This window comes from Dermochelys coriacea, chromosome 3, assembly GCF_009764565.3.
Source record: "Dermochelys coriacea isolate rDerCor1 chromosome 3, rDerCor1.pri.v4, whole genome shotgun sequence".
Lineage (NCBI taxonomy): Eukaryota > Metazoa > Chordata > Testudines > Dermochelyidae > Dermochelys > Dermochelys coriacea.
The window spans coordinates 82254692-82274207 of NC_050070.1; the positions used below are offsets into that span (position 1 = coordinate 82254692).

Below are 19516 nucleotides of genomic sequence, written 5' to 3' on the forward strand. Positions count from 1 at the left end.
AATAAAATTGTCCAGATGATACCTCTGAGCACTGCAATGTGAACTCACTGTTAGGAGAAGTTGGCAAGTTTGCAGGTATTTCCAGACTACTTCCAGGTATTAGGTGATAATGATCTGCTATGGAGAACTAGAAGGTAATTTGTTCCATGGTAAAAGATTCAGGCTAAATAACTGCAGAGAAATAGATGCAAATGGTGTTACACAATGATATAGATTTCATATCCCATCTTATGGAGCTGACTGACAGAGCTTTCACCAAACATTTATAATAGGAATAAACTGTTGCTTCTTTACATTAATACATAGCATTCATTCTTTAGGGGATGACCTCTAAAGTAAATGCCAACTAATGCCATGTGTCCATCAATCCATTATTAAAATTGGTTGATCTTTTATAGGTATCATGGAAGAGGCTGGTATTGAAAACAGATCTGAAAGTAAGTGGAAAGAGTAGTGACCTTACAGAGAAACAAAGGAAGGCTTCCCATGCATATAGTTATTCAACTGTGAATTTAGTTTTAAACATGCAAATTCAAAATACATTGAAATTAAGTTCATTAATATTAAATAAACATCATGAAATTCACAAACCTATAACACCTTGTTATTAAAGGTGCCCTCTTATGGTTAAATTACCTAATTATGCCTATTTATTGGAAAATTATATTTAACTAAAGTAAATAAGGGATTAGGACTTTACTGCAGACTGAAACTATGCCTGTGGGATCAATTTGAGCAGTCAAGCTGAAGAATCATAATTCTTCATATTCAAACAGCAAACAAGACACCTAATATAAATAAGGAAAACTTTAAAGCATTGTTTAAAATTAGAGTGTGTAGTAACATGGCTTTAAAAAAAAAAAAAAGAAGAAGAAGAAGAAGAAGAAGAAGGCAGTTTAACTTTTAAATTTCCCCTCCAAGGCATTTATCACAATGGAACGGGCACAGTTCCAGCGGACAAAGAACTCTCATATAGTTTTAATATCCCTCTGGAGGCCATTTACAAATGTTTTAAGAACGTAAGATGTAGAGGCCTTTGATCCATCACATCTACAAAGAACAGTAAAACTGCTGGTATACTGTAAACAAGATACAAATGGCCAACAAGCAATAGCAGCTTGAAAATGTGTTACAAACATGATTATCTGAATTATTGTTACAAGGGAAAGTGACGTTGCTCTATTCCAGACAGGCTACAGAGAATGGCCTTCCTAACAGAGAATGGCTTATTGTGGAAAAGAGTTCATTCTTTAAATAGTTTTCCTTCTGAAAATTTTAAAACTTGAATTTGTACAATATCAAAGTTTGTTGCTTTTCTTTTGTTGACAATGTAAAGGAGGAGAGAGAGTATACATATGGGAAACACAAGTCCAGACAGGGATTGAGGGAAGGGGAAAAGAAACCTAACAAGAAGGAAGTATTCTTGTGGGAATGGGCAGCGAGATAGAAGGATTAGGGAGGCAAGGCTATCTGGGAGAAAACTAGGTATGGGTTAAAGAACTTGCCCTGACAAAATTTAAAAATGAGCCTTGTGGGAAATGGGAAACAACACAGATTAGGAAGAGTGATAAGAAATTTTCAGCAACAGAGATGGTGATAAGAGGCAGGAAAAAAAAACAGAAATGAACACAGAACAGGCAAAACAGAAGATAAAGAGTAGGGAAAAAATTAACAACATTACATGGAGGATTTAGAAGTTAGTGAACTTCAGTGTTTATTCAGAAAACTAAAATATAATGTTCCACAACTACTTTTTTGGGAGGAAGAGGTCATAGCACTATGTTATTGATAAGATTCAAGTCCATTTGTTGCAGGCATGTAACTGTTTTAATGGGTCAGTTACTTTGAAAAATTATTTGACACAGCAGCAGGTTACATTCTCCTGATTGTTAAGCCCTGAAGATAATTTTTTTTAAGATGTAAGTAGGATACAAGCTCTGTAATTATCTTCACTTAATGTACAAGCTCATGTACTGAAGTTTCACTGTAAGTGTTCTGTTTTATTGCATTAGAAACTGGCCATATATTTTCCCTTTCTAGGTCATCAGTATATCTAGATGAAACTCAAGTGAGGCTATGCAAGGCATCAGGCCAAAGTATATTTTTTTCTTTAAGTAGAAACAGCAGCTGTACTTCTTCCCATTGCTCCTATGTGAAAACATACATCTTATTACTTAAATATGGAGTGTAACAAGGCTTATATTATGGCCAAACAATGACACATCTTAGCAGCTGTTAAGCTAGGCCAAATAAAGGAATTTGATTGTTGTTCCACAGAACACCCCAACTACCATGTCTTGAAATGATAAAATATTAAGTTCTAAAGAAAAATGTGATATGAGAAAAATACTTCTAAAAAAGAAACACACAAAATCAGGCACATGAGGAAAACAGTCACAAAGGTCCAAGAATTTTAGTAATGGATAACCAACACCATTCAAACATTTCAGCAACAAAACACACTGATATAATATTTTAAAGACAAACCTGAAATAGCAAAAAAGGAAAGCTTTAAGATACCATTTCATTAACCTGTTCCAGCTTCTCTTGGCATACCTCAGACAACTGACTAACACTATAGGAAGAAGAAGGAATCAATAAAAAGTAAAGTAATATAGTAGTTTTACAGAATATTTTTTTAAAGAGCCCTCAATTTGTATTTGTGTCTCCCAAATACTTGAAAACAGAAGTTGCAGAAGGCACAGAGGTGGATTGGAGGAACACTGAAGGTAAAGAATCATAGAATAAAGAAAAGTTTATGCTCAAATAAATTTGTTAGTCTCTAAGGTGCCACAAGTACTCCTTTTCTTTTTGCGAATACAGACTAACACGGCTGCTACTCTGAAACCAATTACAGAATAATTACAGTTTTCTATAAACCAATCACAATAATCACAGCTTTTTAAAGTGTTATACTAAAAAACCTTTATTTTCTCTCTAACTTTCACTAGTTGTATTTTCTAGCAATATTAATTAATATTTTCATTCAGCGCTACGTTTTGCCAATCTAATGGAAGACTCCTAAAAAGAACCACCACTTGGGTTGGCCTAAAATTTAAATCATGCTCTCCATAAAAGACATGTAAAGCTAGTGTTTTCCTGATTGTTTGATAGGACTGAGACAATCACAGAACTGGAAAGGACCTCAAGAGGTCATCTAGTTCCCTGCACTCATGGTAGGACTCTGTATTATCTCTAGACCATCCCTGACAGGTGTTTGTCTAACCTGCTCTTAAAAATCTCCAATGATGGAGTTTCTATGACCTTCCTAGGCAATTTATTTCAATACTTAACCAGCCTGATGGGTAGTTTTTCCTAATGTCCAACCTAAACCTGCATTACTGCAATTTAAGACCATTGCTTCTTGTCCAATCCTCAGCAGTTAAGAAGAAGAATTTTTCTCCCTCCTCCTTGTAACAAACTTTTATGTACTTGAAAACTGTTATGTCCTCTCTCAATCTTCTCTTTTCCAGACTAAATAAACCCAATTTTTTCTATCTTCCCTCATAGGTCATGTTTTCTAGACCTTAAATCATTTTTGTTGCTCTTCTTTGGACTTTCTCCAATTTGTCCACATCTTTCCTTAAATGTGGCACCCAGAACTGGACACAATACTCCAGCTGAGACCTAATCAGCACAGAGTAGAGCAGAAGAATTACTTCTTGTGCCTTGCTTACACAACTCCTGCTAATACATCCCAGAATGATGTTCACTTTTTTTTGCAACAATGTTACACTGTTGACTCATATTTAGCTTGTGGTCCACTATGACCCCCAGATCCCTTTCTACAGTACTCCTTCCTAAGCAGTCATTTCCCATTTTGTATGTGTGCAACTGATTGTTCCTTCCTAAATGGAGTACTTTGCATTTGTCCTTATTGAATTTTATCCTAATTACTTCAGACCATTTCTCCAGTTTGTCCAGATAATTTTGAATTATAATTCTATCCTCCAAAGCACTTGCAACCCCTCCCAGCTTGGTATCATCCACAATCTTTATAAGTGTACTCTCTATGCCTTTATCAAAATTATTGATGAAGATACTGAAGAGAACCAGACCCAGAACTGAACCCTGCGGGACCCCATTTGCTATGCCCTTCCAGCATGACTGTGAATCACTGATAACTACTCTTTGGGAATGATTTTCCAACCAGTTATGCCTTATAGTAACTCCATCTAGATTGCATTTACCTACTTTGTTTATGAGAAGGTCATGAAAGACAGTATCAAAAGCTTTACTAAAGTCAAGGTATACTACATGTACCGCTTCTCTCCTATCCACAAGGCTTGTTACCATGTCAAAGAAAGCTATCAGGTTGGTTTGATACAATTTGTTTTTGACAAATCCATGCTGACTGTTACTTATCACCATATTATCTTCTAGATGTTTGGAAACTGATTGCTTTATTATTTGCTCAATTATGTTTCTGGTTACAGAAGTTAAGCTGACCAGTCTAATTCCCCGGGTTGTCCTTATTTCCCTTTTCACAAATTGGCACTATATTTGCCCTTTTCCAGTCTTCTGGACTCTCTCCTGTCTTCCATGACTTTTCAAAGATAATTGCTAATGGCTCAAATACTTCCTGTCAGCTCCTTGAGTATTCTAGGATGCATTTCATCAGGCCCTGGTGACTTGAAGACATCTAACTTGTCTAAGTAATTTTTAACTTGTTCGTTCCCAATTGTAGCCTCTGATCATACTCATCTGATCATGCCTCATTTTCACTGGCGTTCACTATGTTAGATGTCCAATTACCACCAACCTTCTTGGTGAAAACCAAAACAAAGAAGTCATTAAGCACCTGTCATTTCCACATTTTCTGTTATTGTTTTTTTTCCCCCCCTCATTGAGTCATGGGCCTACCCTGTCCTTGGTCTTCCTCTTGCTTCTAATGTATTTGTAGAATGTTTTCTCGTTACCCTTTATGTCTCTAGCTAGTTTGATCTCATTTTGTGCCTTGGCCTTTCTAATTTTGTCCAATGTTATTTGTTTATATTCATCCTTTGTAATTTGACCTAGTTTCCACTTTTTGTAGGACTCTTTTCTGAGATTTAGATAATTGAATATCTCCTAATTAAGCCAGGGTTGTCTCTTGCAATACTTCCTATCTTTCCTACACAGTGGAATAGTTGCTCTTGTGCCCTTAATAATGTCTCTTTGAAAAACTGTCAACTGTCTTCAATTGTTTTTCTCCTTAGACTTGCTTCCCATGGGATCTTACCTACCAACTCCCTGAGTTTGCTAAAGTCTATCTCCTTGAAATCCACTGTCTTTATTTTGCTGTTCTCTCTCCTACCATTCCTTAGAATCATCAATTCTATCCTTTCATGATCACTTTCATCTAAGCTGCCTTCCACTTTGAAATTCTCAACCAATTCCTCCCTATTTGTCAAAATCAAATCTAAAACAGCCTCTCCTCTAGTAGCTTTCTCCACTTACTGAAATAAAAAAATTATCTCCAATAAATCGGTGCCTTGCTGTATTATTTTCCCAACAGACGTCTTAGTAGTTGAAGTCCCCCATCACCACCAAGTCCTGTGCTCTGGATGATTTTGTTAGTTCTTTAAAAAAAGCCTCGTACACCTCTTCTTCCTGGTTAGGTGATCTATAGTAGACCCCTACCATGACATCACCCTGTTTTTTACCCCTTTTATCCTTACCTAGAAACCTTCAACAAGTCTGTCTCCTACTTCCATCTCAACATCAGTCCAAGTGCATACATTTATAATATATAAGGCAACACCTCCTCCCTTTTTTCTATACCAATATTCTAGTCATACTTAGTATCCCACCAAGTCTCTGTGATCCCAACTATGACATAGTTGTGTTTATTTACTAGCATTTTGAGTTCTTCCTACGTATTCCCCATACTTTTCACATTACTATATAGATATCTAAGATACCAATTTGTCCCCCACCCCTCGCTCCTGTCTCGTCTCTTCCTTATCCCTACTATAACAGCCCATGCTCCCTCCAAATTCCAAATCTTTTCCCAGGTCTCCATATTTTTTACTTACCTGTGGACTTCGGACACCTGCCCCCTTCATACCTAGTTTAAAGCTCTCCTCACTAGGTTAGCCAGTCTGTATCCAAATATGCTCTTCCCCTTCCTTGATAGGTGGCACCCATCTCTGCTTAGCAGTCCTTCTTCCTGGAACAGCATGCTAAAAGACAAGGAAGCTGGAGCCCTCCTGGCAACAACATCCTCACAGCCAGGCATTCACCTTGAGGATACATCTGTCTTTGCTTGGGCCGATTCATTCTTCCAGTCAAGGGTAAGAACACCACCTGCCCTCCCAACTCTTCACCCTTACTCCCAGAGCCCTGTAGTCACTTCTGATCTGCTGAGGGTCATACCTCGTAGTATCATTAGTGTCCACATGGATGAGTAACATGGGGTAGTAGTCAGAGAGCTGGATGATCCTCGACAATCCTGCCGTAATGTCTCAGATATGGGCCCCTGGCAGGAAGCATATCTCCTGGGATGCCATGTCAGGGCAACAGATGGATGCCTCCGTCCCCCTCAGAAGAGGGTCACCAACCACCACTACTCTACGTTTCCTCCTGAGAGTGGTGGTTTTAATCTTCCCAGCCTTTGGGGTACATGGCTTCTCCACTTCCGCCTTTAGGGGTGATTCCTCATCATTCATTGCCAGAGCAGCATAACGGTTTTCCATCACCATGGTGGGTGGGTTGGGAGTAGGTGGAGCACTGCCTGATGCCAGAAGTAACCAGCAGCCAGTGTCCTCCCTGAGACAGAGCTATCTCCTCCTCCCTGGTGATGTGACAGCAATCCTCTGTAGCTGGATATCTTCCTCAGCCTTGCATGTCTACATATGAATATTCTCAAGGAATTCCTCATGGGCACGGATGCTCCTCAGCCTAGCCATCTCCTCCTGGAGCTCTCTCACCTCCTTCCTTAGATTCCACCAGCAGGCACCTTTCACACAGGATGGTCCTCCCAGCCTGGCTTTCTGTGAGTGGGAAATGCAAGCCACATTCTCTGCAAATCCACACCAGGATCTGGGTAGAGGCATCCATGGTTAGGTTGTCTGTCTGGATAGAGGTGCACATGAAGGAGACAGGAGCAGCGTTGGCATTGATGATGCAGCTCTTCCTAACCATAGCGATTCTATTACCCACAAACTCCCCTTGTCACTTACCCTCTGGTCTTTAAGGCCTTCTCTCCTAGGTCATCCCTACCCCCTCGTTAATCACACAGGGGAAGGGTGATCACAAGGCTGATTGAGGTTGATCAAAGATGATCAAGGTTGATCCAGGGAACAAATGCTCAAACAGTCCCCAGACACACAATCCTAACTGACCCTGTAACTGAAATAATCTGAAAGAGAAAGATAAACTACAAACAGCCAACAAACTCACTCACCCCAAAGTTAGTACTCACACCTTGTTTGTTCAGCAGGAGGATCTCCTACTCCCCCTTCAAACTCCCTCGTCTGCAGTCCCCTGTTTGTTAGCTCCTAATGAAGATGATCAGAAAAATTTGCTGAAACATTTGTTGAATTTAAGTTTATGGCTTTCCTTTTCAACTTAATCAGAAAATCTTATCTTTAATGAAATGGATCTATGAGAAGCACCATTTCCCTAAAGATCTCAGAGTCAAACTCTAGAACAGAGGTGGGCAAACTATGGCCTGCGGGCCACATCCAGCCCACAGGACCCTCCTGCCTGGCCCCTGAGCTCCTGGTCTGGGAGGCTAGCCCCTGGCCTCTTTCCCACAGCCTCAGCTCACTGCACTGCCGGCGGAATGCTCTGGGCAGCGGGACTGCGAGCTCCTGCCGGGTAGTGCAGCTGCAGAGCCATGGCCTGACCCGGTGATCTGTGCTGTGCGGTGGCATGGCTGGCTCCAGCCAGGCAGCACGGCTGCCTATCCTGGTGCTCAGGGCAGCGCGGATGTAGCGCTGCCAGCCACTGGTGCTCCAGGCAGTGCAGTAAGGGGGCAGGGAGGGATGGATAGAGAGCAGGGAAGTTTGGGTTGGTGGTCAGGGGATTGAATGGGGGCAAGGGTTCCAGGGAGGATGGGGCGGCGGGAGGCCACCTGGGGCAGGGATTCTGGGGGCGGTCAGGGGACAGGGAGAAGGGGTGGTTGGATGGGGCAGGGATCCTGGTGGGGCAGTCAGGAATGAGAGGAGGGGTTGGATGGGGCGGTGGGGGGCAGTCAGGGGTGGTGGGTCCGGGGACGGTCAGGGGACAGGGAACAGGGGGAGGGTGGATGGGGCAGGAGTCCTGGGGGGGGGTCCCATCAGGGGGCAGTGATGCAGAGAAGCAGGGCAGTGGGGTTGGATAGGACGCGAGGGCCGGGCCACGCCTGGCTGTTTGGGAAGGCACAGACTCCCCTAACCAGCCCTCCATACAATTTTGGAAACCCAATGTGGCCCTCAGGCCAAAACGTTTGCCCACCCCTTCTCTAGAAGGACACAACACATGCTATAAGTGGTCAAATGCAGTCCATAATGTGGAACCAGCTATGCATTCATGGTAATTAGCCATAGAGCTAATTGACATTCAGTAACATTTTAAACATTAGACTGTAATGGTGAGGTATGTGCTAGAGTGAACACTTGGGCAGGCGGGTTCTTGAAGGCAGAAAAGGAAAAGAGCACCACATCTCACCTTGGGCCCACTAGGAGCTCGGAGAAAATCTTCAGATAGGACCACCTGTAGTATCTCTTCCTCCCCTTGAGTCTTATTGCCATGTCTGGGACAAACCAACTGATTTTAGGTGCAGGGAGGGAACAGAAGAAGCCAAGACTGAAGGAAAAATGGCTGCAAACTCAAAGGTAAGATGGAATAAGTATATGGTGTTATAAGAACCAGAGGGCGATTCTGAATTTGATTTAGAGATGACAGAATGCTTCTATTTTCCATCACCAATCTGGTTCCATTTCCTGATGGGAGAGAATAGTCTGAACATAGCATTCTGAACAGTGGAGGTATATCCAAAATTCTGAAAATATGCATTTGTTTCGTGTTTTTTGTTTTATATTGGACAAAAAATAGCGAGTTAGAAAGGGAAAACAATAAAACTAAAAAAACAAACAAACAGTTTCCTTCTCTAATGTAACTTGCTCTGACAGATGTATGTTTCCATTCCCTAAAAACAAGGAAATAGCTTAGTCCTGTCCCAAGTTTACCCAAATTCCAACCAACAGAGAAAAATACTATTCAAATTTTGACAGAGCTATGGGGGCTGGATGGTGAGAAGAAAAAGATGGTTTAATGATGAAAGAACTTGTTACCCTCCCATTCACTTGTTCTCATACTGAATCCAAATAAATATTATCTGCTTTACTAATTTAAAACAGACAACTTTTGTTTAGGTTACAAAACCCCAGTTGAGATTAGGGTGATCTGTTCCTCATTGTCAAAATGTGCTGGTCAACTCTGACTTTATAACAAAATTTACAATGAAATATATTATTAGCTGTGCTCCTACCAGTGTTTCTAGCAGTAGGATAATGTATATTAACAATCTTTTGTTGAGCCCTGTGTGTTATGTATATTCAGCACAATGCAATCCTGAACTGCTACCTCAATGCAAGATCCTAGCTATTCTATTTATTATTTTACAATGCCTTAAGAATGTACCTTAAAATATTTTAGGCATGACCCAGAGGGGTAAACAAAACAGTAGGATGGGGTTGAGAGCGTAAGGATGTAAAAAAGTAGTACAGAGTATTTTTTTTTAAATGAAAGTAATCTCTCTCTTAGCTGTCCAACTTCTTGTAAGTATTGCAATAGAAAGGGGTATTAAAGAATTTATGGGGAATATTTTTAGGCAAAAAACGTGCCTTTTATCTTCTATAATATATAAAAAGAAGACCTTACCAGTTTTTTTTAAAAAAAGCTTCTGCTGCTTATTTTCTACTTCAAGTATCAGAAACAGAGTCTGGTCTTCGCTGGTTTTGCTCAGGAACCCATGAACATTTCAGAGCATGCATCTTCTGAGTACAGCTGTGTGTCTGTCATGGATTCCATGACTTTCTGTGACCACCGTGACTTCTGCAGCAGCTGGCATGGCTGGCTCCGGGGCTGCCCAGCAGCCCCTGGGTCAGCCGTGCCAGCTGCTCCTGAGGCAGTCTCAGGCCATCGCTCCCTGCCCCAATAGGAGAAGCAGTAGTTTGGGTGTGGGATGGGGCTCAGGGCTGGAGCAGGAGATTGGGGTGTGAAGCGGCACTTACCTCAGGGGGTCTCCCTGGAAGCAGCTGGCATGTCCCTACAGTTCCTAGGCGGAGGAGCCAGGGGGCTCCACTGCCTTTGCAGCTCCCATTGGCTGCAGTTCCCGGCCAATGGGAGCTGCGGAGCTGGCGCTTGTGGCAGGGGCAGCATGCAGAGCCTCCCTAGCCTTCCCTCCCCTAGGAGCTGCAGGGACATGCTGGCCACTCCCAGGGAGCCGGGCAGGGAGCCTACCAGCCCCACCAACCATCCCCACCCCCAGCACCAGTGTGGGTCCCAGACTGCACACTGCCCCCTGCACCGCTGTCTCCCCCCCCCCACTCCCCCAAGTATCCACAGCACCAGGTCCAAGTTTTAGTTAGGGATATATCGTACAATCATGGACAGGTCACAGGCTGTGAATTTTTGTTTAAAGCCCATGATCTGTCCATGACTTTTACTAAAAATACCCGTGACTAAAACGTAGCCTTACTTATGAGCTCTTACATCAAATAAAAAGCAGGTGTCCTGAATCTTTAACCAAGACTTCCTTTAACACTTACAACTTCTGTTACTAATAGTTTTTTATAAAGTTTGAACATTTCAATTAAAAATAATTTCCCCTCTTAAGTTGTTCAGTTTTCACTTTCTTGATCCTGTGACATCATTTCACTATAGACAAGACCTGAATTTCTAATGTAAAAAGCAAGCCAAAAAACCTATTAAACCAATCCCTACCCACACCAAAAAACAACAACAACCTGTCAGGCCTCCTTGATCCATCATAATGATGGAACAATAAAGTGACTCAGAGGCAAGGACAGCAATAAAAAATTTCCCTGTAATTAGAAATAGAGATACAGCTTTGTCATCAAAACACTCTCATGGATCTTTTATTCAGCTTTTCCTCTTTGACCCCACAAAGTTTCTCTCCTCTGTCCTGTTCACCTTCTCCCCTGCACCCTGGACTAGTATGGCTCACATGCATATCCCAAGGGAACCAACCCTCTAGTTGAGGAACATCAACTTAGAAATAGACCTTTAATGATGTTGAAAGGATAAATGAGATCACCATAGGTGGATGGGCAGAGACCTGACCTCTTCCCTGATTTGGTGGCTGATCAGTAGGCCAACCAAAGGGAGTGAAGAATGATAGGACACCAGGTCAGGCAACCCTAACACAAGATTTGCCATAAATCCACTGTTACGGCTCATCCCTTAAGGGACACTAGGTCTGCAGAGTGTGTTGCTGGAAAGTTAGTCATGCAACCAGACAAGGCAATTACAGTTCAGTTAGAAAGACCGACCCAAACTAATTTATAATATTTGTAATATTGATTGTCCCTTCTAACATCAAAAAAATTATGCAAACTTGCTATTTACAAAAAAAAGCAGTTTAATGTCTTAAGCCATCCAGTAAGATTGATTCAGAGTTGCTTATGCTAGCAGTACTTAAAAATGTAACTACCATTGTTTTTGTTTAAGATATGAAGAAAATTACTTGAAGTTTCATAGAAAAACAATCTGCAGATGTGTATCATAAGGTATAAAGCAGTTATCACAAATGATACTTTCTTTTCTTTTTTTGTGGTCATAAACTTGTTTCAGAGAGAGGTTAAAATCATTACATCTAAACGAAAGCCTATAAAACATACTGAAAGGTACAGCATGTCTTAAAAAGAGTTTTCTTAGTTTCACAAGCTTTTCTTATTTCTCTTTTATGGAGAGCGGAGACATTAAAATTAGCATTTGAAAGTATTCAAAAGCTTGTTAAAATTCTTATTTAGATATCAGGCTCCCCAGGTGCTGTTTCTCACGAAATACAGTGAAACCTGTACAAAACCAACCTTACTAGGCAAACTCCTGTCTTAAGACCATCATTCCCAAACATATGTAGTACAGTTCTGGTTCACTATAACTGATAAACACCAACTTTTGGTTTATCCCTTAAAGATATATGCAGTTACAATGAAACCTAACTTATGTTACACTTATAACTGAGCTAGATGTTTCTTAATACACACTCTAACAAGTAGCTAGCAAGCTTTATTTTAGCTAAGATGACATTTTGCAACTGATTTTTTTAAACCATTATAACAATATTAGAATTTATAACTAGCACTGTCATAAACAGTCCCAGCACTTAACTGGGCCTATTGCTAGAGAATAAATTCAATTAAGAGGGTAGTAAAACAAACCTTATTCACTTGTATAATATGATCATCTGATTCCTCTAGACAAATGTAATAGTAGACTGTGCCAAGAGAAATTATAATAGGCTCATTGCTCCTCAATTTATTATTTATAGTAATCAAAAATTATAGAAAGTGAAGAACTGAAAGGGACCTGAAAAGTTCATTTAGTCCATTCCCCTAGGGCTGAGGCAGGACTAGATATTACCTAGACTGGCCTTGACAGGTGTTTGTCCAACCTGTTCTTTAAACCCTCCTATGATAGAGATTCCACAACTTCCCTTGGTAATCTATTCCAGTATTTAATTATCTTTATAGTTACAAATTTTTCCTAATATCCAATCTGAATCTCCCTAGCTGCAAACTAAGCATACTACTTCTTGTCCTAACTTCAGTGCATATGGAGAACAACTGATCACCAAATTATGCCTTGAGGTATCCTTACAGGATTCTATAGCACCTGAATAAAATGATCCTATGTCAAATGAGGGACCTTCATTCATATTATTTCCTTTCTCTAATATGCCTGATATACCTTAATACTCACTTGGTAATTGTAAATCGTTCACTGTACTTTTTATAAAGCTAGTCATGAAATAAGAGCAATAACTACCAACAAAAAGCATTACTATGACCATTTGAGTGCTGGGATAACCATACAAATGACAAGTTTCCATTTCCAAAGAATGTTGAGAGTCCAGAAAACATTAGCGGTCTCAAAACAAGAAACAGTTACGTAGGCACAGTGTTCTATTCCATTTCTCTTGAATACAGTTGTTTATGATACAGATGATGCTGTTATTTGGTTTGATGGATATGGGTATAGCAAACCATTTTCCCTCAAAATACAACTTCTGAAAATATGCAATCTGCCCCTTTTAAATACTTTACTTTTAGGAGTAATACGGTTTTCAGCTAGCTAAAATTCTGTATTTACTGTTAATGTGAAAATATGTCACTCGCCCAATTAGCTGCATTTACAACCAAAATGGATATCACACCTAATCAGAATACTTTTTTTTTTTTTTTCCCCGGACCCAAACTTTAAAGCTATTTCCCACTAATTACAGGATGCAAATCTACGGAATTATATTAACTACATCCCTCAGAACTCCACCAACCACATGTCAAACTATCATGACTCATTCATCTTCCCACTGTCCCTTATAGGACCCAAAACATCACTTGGTCCCCAGGGAAGACATCACCAGTAATAACAGTATTTGGGCTAACAAACTCAGAGGTTAGTTATCTTGCAAGCCAGAAGCTACTTCAAATGGCCAAAATAATTTTAGACTGTGACATTAACCAGGGGAAAAAAAACCACACAAATTCAGGCTGACATTTTATATGTTAAATCTTAACTAATTTCCTAACTATTGGTTCTCAAGCTTAACATGCAGTTTTATAGTAAAACCTTTTTTTAACTGGCATGCTGGGGAAATGGGGGCTGCCAGAAAATTAAAAATGCCAGTTAACTCAGAGGGAGGGATTTGGAGTGCAGGGGCAGGGGATGTGTGCAGGGCACAGGTTCTGGGAGGAAGTTCGGGTCTGAGAGTGGGCTTGGGGCATGGTAGGGGTGCCAGATGGGGGAGAGGAGAGGCTAGGCTCACTTCCAGCAGCTCCCCGTCCCTGCTGCTCCTGGTGGTGGAGGCACAGCCAGGCAGCTCTGCAAGCAGGCACGCTGCCTCCATCTGCAGGCGCCTCCCCCAGCAGCTCCCAAGGGGCTGTGAGCTGCAAAGTCAATACTCAAGGAAGGGGGACAGAGGCAGCATGCCTGCCAAGCCATCTGGCCGCACCTCTGCCAGCAACAGCAGGGACGGTGAGCTGCTTGCGGGGAGCCTCCAGAGGTGAGCTCCTCCATCCAGCACCCCAAGCCCCTCCTGTGCCCCAACCCCTCTCCCGGACCCAAACTCCCTCCCAGAACACACCCTGCAGCTCCTCCCATGCCCCGGCTCCCTGCTGGCCCCACACCAACCGCATTATAAGCTAGACTTTCAGTGCAGATCAGAAATGCCGGTTTATAGAGTTTGCCAATTGGTGAAGAGCCAAATAAAAGACCTTTTATTTACATTCAAGAGTTTTCCTTGTGTTTCTCAAGTTAATATGCATTTTGGCATGATTTACATATTCATATGTAATGTATAATGTTTTATACATTAAACTCATTAAATTTACATATTTGAAGGGTTTTACTCTTGTGGGAATTCTGCACCACTGCACATGCAGAATTTGCGCAGAAATTACTGTAGTACATGCAGAATTTCCTTTTTCTCCCACAGAAATGGGCTGCAGAGCTGCAGGTCACCACTAGAGGCTGCTGGACTCAGAGGAGCCCAGCTTGCAAATAGAAGACACAGGAGGAACTTTTTTCCTCGGGGAACTTTTTTGTGTGTGTCTGTATTGTTACAGGTTTCAGAGTAGCAGCCGTGTTCGTCTGTATTCGCAAAAAGAAAAGGAGTACTTGTGGCACCTTAGAGACTAACAAATTTATTAGAGCATAAGCTTTCGTGAGCTACAGCTCATCCGATGAAGTGAGCTGTAGCTCACGAAAGCTTATGCTCTAATAAATTTGTTAGTCTCTAAGGTGCCACAAGTACTCCTTTTCTTTTTGTATTGTTACAGACATAGCTGCTGACAGGTATTTTGAAATAAGTTACCAAAATAATTGAAACTGGCATAATAATATAGTATTATTTTGAAGAATTTTAAAATATTGTGTGCACAATTTTTAATTTTTTGGTGCAGAATTCCCCCAGGAATAACGGTTTATATCTTGTATAAGATTAACCAATATTAACCAATGGCATCTTCTAGAAATCAGACAGACAAAAAGATATGAAAATATATTTTAAAGCATTTACCACACAAGTACTATAATCTTTTCTAATAATCTAGTCAGCAGTTAGTGAAATATCTACATCCTGTAAGAAATGCAGTTATAAAGGTGCTTAGCTGGCAGATAAAGAACATTTCCCAATTTAAATTTGGGGTGTGAGAATGGGCAAGATTATTCATATGCCAGAAATTGTAATGAAAGTTTTCCATTGTTGCCCCAGCAATGATCTCAAACCATAAACCAGAGAACCACTTTTTTGGGGGTTAGAGATAATTCATACTCAATACTAATTAAGACCTGGGTGTTTCCCAAGTTCAGACTGGCAGTTGCATCAAACTACATTAAATATTATGTGGGTCTGTGATGTGAACTGAGTCATAACCCAGTTTATTTCTCAGAAGATCTCAAGCTAGACTTGCATCTTGATACCAGAGATGAAAAACAGTTGAATCTCCACTAAATTGCTTAGCCCTTTGATTAGACTACAGTGTGGAAAATGGCATTTTACATGACTCTGCTACAATAATTCAGATTTTGAAGAAAAACTTCTCTAACATCCTAATAAATTGAAATTTCTTTAATTTAACATGTTGTATTTACCATTCTGTAACCCCATCCAGAGCTGTTTATGATCCTTTTTCTGCATCTCATTGATGACTTGACTTTTGTGCTTCAAGGCATCTGCTTCCTTTACACAAGCCATGAAATGAGCTTCAATCACATCTTTAGAAGGACAGTGCAGTAGGTCCTTTTCTGGGAAATTCTACAAAACAATTGTAAGAACACAGACCAAAAGTAGTAAGTATATTGCACATCTCTTAGTAATAGACAAAAATATTTTTCAGCAAGCACAGAGACAAATCAAATAGATCATTAATCTTCACCCAGTTTACAGACTTCAGGTTTAGTCACAATACCTATTTTTGAATTAAGAGATTTAAGTTTTGAAAAAATGATTTATAACCAAAGCATCATTCAGATTTCATGGCTTCACTCATGGAAGAAAAAACACCCCCAATAATCAAATTGGAAGTTTTTCAATGCTTGCAAAGTATTTGACACCTTTTAAATTTTGGTATCATATATATGTTGGCCATTTCTCTGCAATGGTAGATAATACTGTAAGTTATCTCTTCCCAACAGCATCTTTCCAGATGGGCCAATTTACTAGTTTATTTCAGTCATTCATTTTTATTTCCTCCATTTGGGTGTATTATACCAAATTTTCACCACACAGTATCAGATACTACATGTATTATGCCACTATAGATAAGTAGGGCTCTACCAAATTCACAGTCATGAAAAACGTGTCACAGACCATGAAATCTGGTCTTGGGTGTGCCTTTATCCTATATTATACAGATTTCACAGGGAAGACCAGCATTTCTCAAATTGGGTGTCCTGACCAAAAAGGGAGTTGTGGTGGGGGGAGGGTGGTGGTTGCAAGGTTATTTTAGGGGGGTCATGTTATTGCCACCCTTATTTCTGCGCTGCCTTCAGAGCTGGGCAGCCAGAGAGTGGCGGCTGCTTACTGAGAGCCCAGCTCTGCAGGCAACAGTGCAGAAGTAAGGGAGGCAATACCATACCATGTTATCCTTCCTTCTGTGCTGCTGCTGACAGCAGCTCTGCCTTCAGAGCTGGGATCCCAGCCAGCAGCTGCCACTCTCCAGCTACCCAGGTCTGAAGGCAGTGCCAATGCCAGCAGCAGTACAGAAGTAAGGGTAGCAGTACCGCAACCCCCTCCTACAATAACCTTGTGACACTTTCCAACTCCCTACAATTACAAACACCATGAAATTTCAGATTTAAATTGCTGAAATAATGAAATTTACTATTTTTAAAACCCTATAACCGTGAAATTGAACAAAATGGACCATGAATTTGGTAGGGCCCTATAGATAAGGCAACACCAGCTGCAAGTATTTTCCCCTGAAGACAGTGCAAATCCTTACCAGCCTTATTTTTACTTGTTAGGGCTAGGATTTATTTATTAGTTAACTGGTTCTTTAATGGTTTTATGTGGCTGAAGTTGGTGCATTGTACTCTCTCAAGCACTACAGATGTAAGGTTTACTACTTTTAAAAAGACAGCAATTTCCAGTAACTATATCTTTCCTTTTTAAAAAATTATAGTAAAACCTTGTTTTTACAAATACTAGATGTGTTGCACTTATTTAGCAAATCCAAAAGATTAACAACTCTAGAATCAATACACTTAATGTACTAGACATATAAACCTCTGGATGGTGATAAATTTCAAAATAAACTTTTTCCTTTCCCAAGGAGTAGAGTGCCCCTGTTAGTTGACATCTAGTCCACTGATTAAAAAAAAAATTTGAACTGAATTAAAGTGTGATGGTGATGACCAGGCCCATCAGGAACTTGTATTTCTAACAGAAATCAGCATAACAGTAAGCACACTGGATACACAAACCAATCCAGAGAGACAGGACAAATCAGGACAAATTCTTCCCCTTATGAGAACCCTCAAAAAGAACCCAAAGCTTGATACTTCTGGAACTCCTGAGCACAATAAAAGTAAACTTGGATAATCTCCCCTATTGTTAATGAAAAGCAACAGGATTTATTTCCGTGATGAGGGAGGAGGATAGAAATTTGAGAGATAAAATGTCTTGATTAAGGTGGAAGAATTAAACTACATTAGAAGGATAAAAGAAAAGGAGTACTTGTGGCACCTTAGAGACTAACAAATTTATTAGAGCATAAGCTTTCGTGAGCTACAGCTCACTTCATCGGATGCATTTGGTGGAAAAAGCAGAGGAGAGATTTAGGTGTATATAAATCTCTCCTCTGCTTTTTCCACCAAATGCATCTGATGAAGTGAGCTGTAGCTCACGAAAGCTTATGCTCTAATAAATTTGTTAGTCTCTAAGGTGCCACGGGTACTCCTTTTCTTTTTGCGAATACAGACTAACAGGGCTGCTACTCTGAAAAGAATATCAGAGGAACAGTGGGGGGTGGGGTGGGAGGGAGAAATACCATGGGGAAATAGTTTTACTTTGTGTAATGACTCATCCATTCCCAGTCTCTATTCAAGCCTAAGTTAATTGTATCCAGTTTGCAAATTAATTCCAATTCAGCAGTCTCTCCTTGGAGTCTGTTTTTGAAGCTTTTTTGTTGAAGTATAGCCACTCTTAGGTCTGTGATCGAGTGACCAGAGAGATGGAAGTGTTCTCCAACTGGTTTTTGAATGTTATAATTCTTGACGTATTTCTCCCTCCCACCCCACCCCCCACTGTTCCTCTGATATTCTTGTTAACTGCTGGAATTAGCCTACCTTGCTTGTCACCATGAAAGGTTTTCCTCCCCCCGCTGCTGGTGATGGCTTATCTTAAGTGATCACTCTCCTTACAGTATGTGTATGATAAACCCATTGTTTCATGTTCTCTGTGTGTGTGTGTGTGTGTGTGTGTGTGTAAATCTCTCCTCTGTTTTTTCCACCAAATGCATCCGATGAAGTGAGCTGTAGCTCACGAAAGCTTATGCTCTAATAAATTTGTTAGTCTCTAAGGTGCCACAAGTACTCCTTTTCTTTTTGCGAATACAGACTAACACGGCTGCTACTCTGAAACCTGTCATTAGGAGGATAGACTGGCAGGTACAAAAGGATTACCTTTTTCTTATGAAAAATCATGAATGGAAGATTGAAAAAGAATGCCACAAGCTTTCTAATTCTTAGGGTCAAAGAGATGATCACTAAGGCGGCTAGCTTCCATGTCAGAGTAAGAGACTAATAGCGGGATTCATATGAGTTAGAGCAAAACGTATCTTAAAACCAAGTTAAGGCTACAGGGAGGCACTGGAGACTTGACTTGGACCTAAAAGGATATCTCTTGGCAAAATCTGGTCACTTAAGAATAAGTCCTCATACAGATTTTCTCCGGGTACTAATGACAGAGCCCAGAGCCCTAAAAGGTACATAGAAAAGATCCTGAACAAAGCCCTCCTGAACGTACACCAGAGTTGCTGGGAAAGAGGTTCTATAGACAAGGTTCTACAATCTACACACCAGACTCTGAAGACAGACCAGACCCTATAGTATGCTACGCTAATTCTTCATTCTAGGATCAACAAGCTGTTGAAGACCTTACTGAAGAAATTCAAGTTCTTGAGGAAACTTCTCAGGAACCACACAGACACTCAGGATTTCAGAAATGGGGCACAGAAAAGGGCCCTGATGAAGAAGGGAGCACCTAAAGGGAAGGCTGTTTCAAAGGCTTTCTGAAACACACAAGAAACCCCTCCAGAGCTCTGACGATCATGTGTCATCCCCTTTCAGGTGGGGGAGT

The 19516-nt window shown here is 40.6% G+C and overlaps 1 protein-coding gene across 13 annotated transcripts in view; it reads right to left on the reverse strand.

Moving 5' to 3' along the window:
* Positions 1–19516, reverse strand: part of ATG5 (autophagy related 5) — a 116660-nt gene that overhangs the window by 66000 nt on the left and 31144 nt on the right. For all 13 annotated transcript variants that reach the window (XM_038393698.2, XM_038393699.2, XM_038393701.2 and 10 more), the window contains exon 5: positions 15808–15970. In XM_038393698.2, the coding sequence (XP_038249626.1) occupies positions 15808–15970 (163 nt within the window). The remainder of the gene's footprint in view (positions 1–15807; positions 15971–19516) is intronic.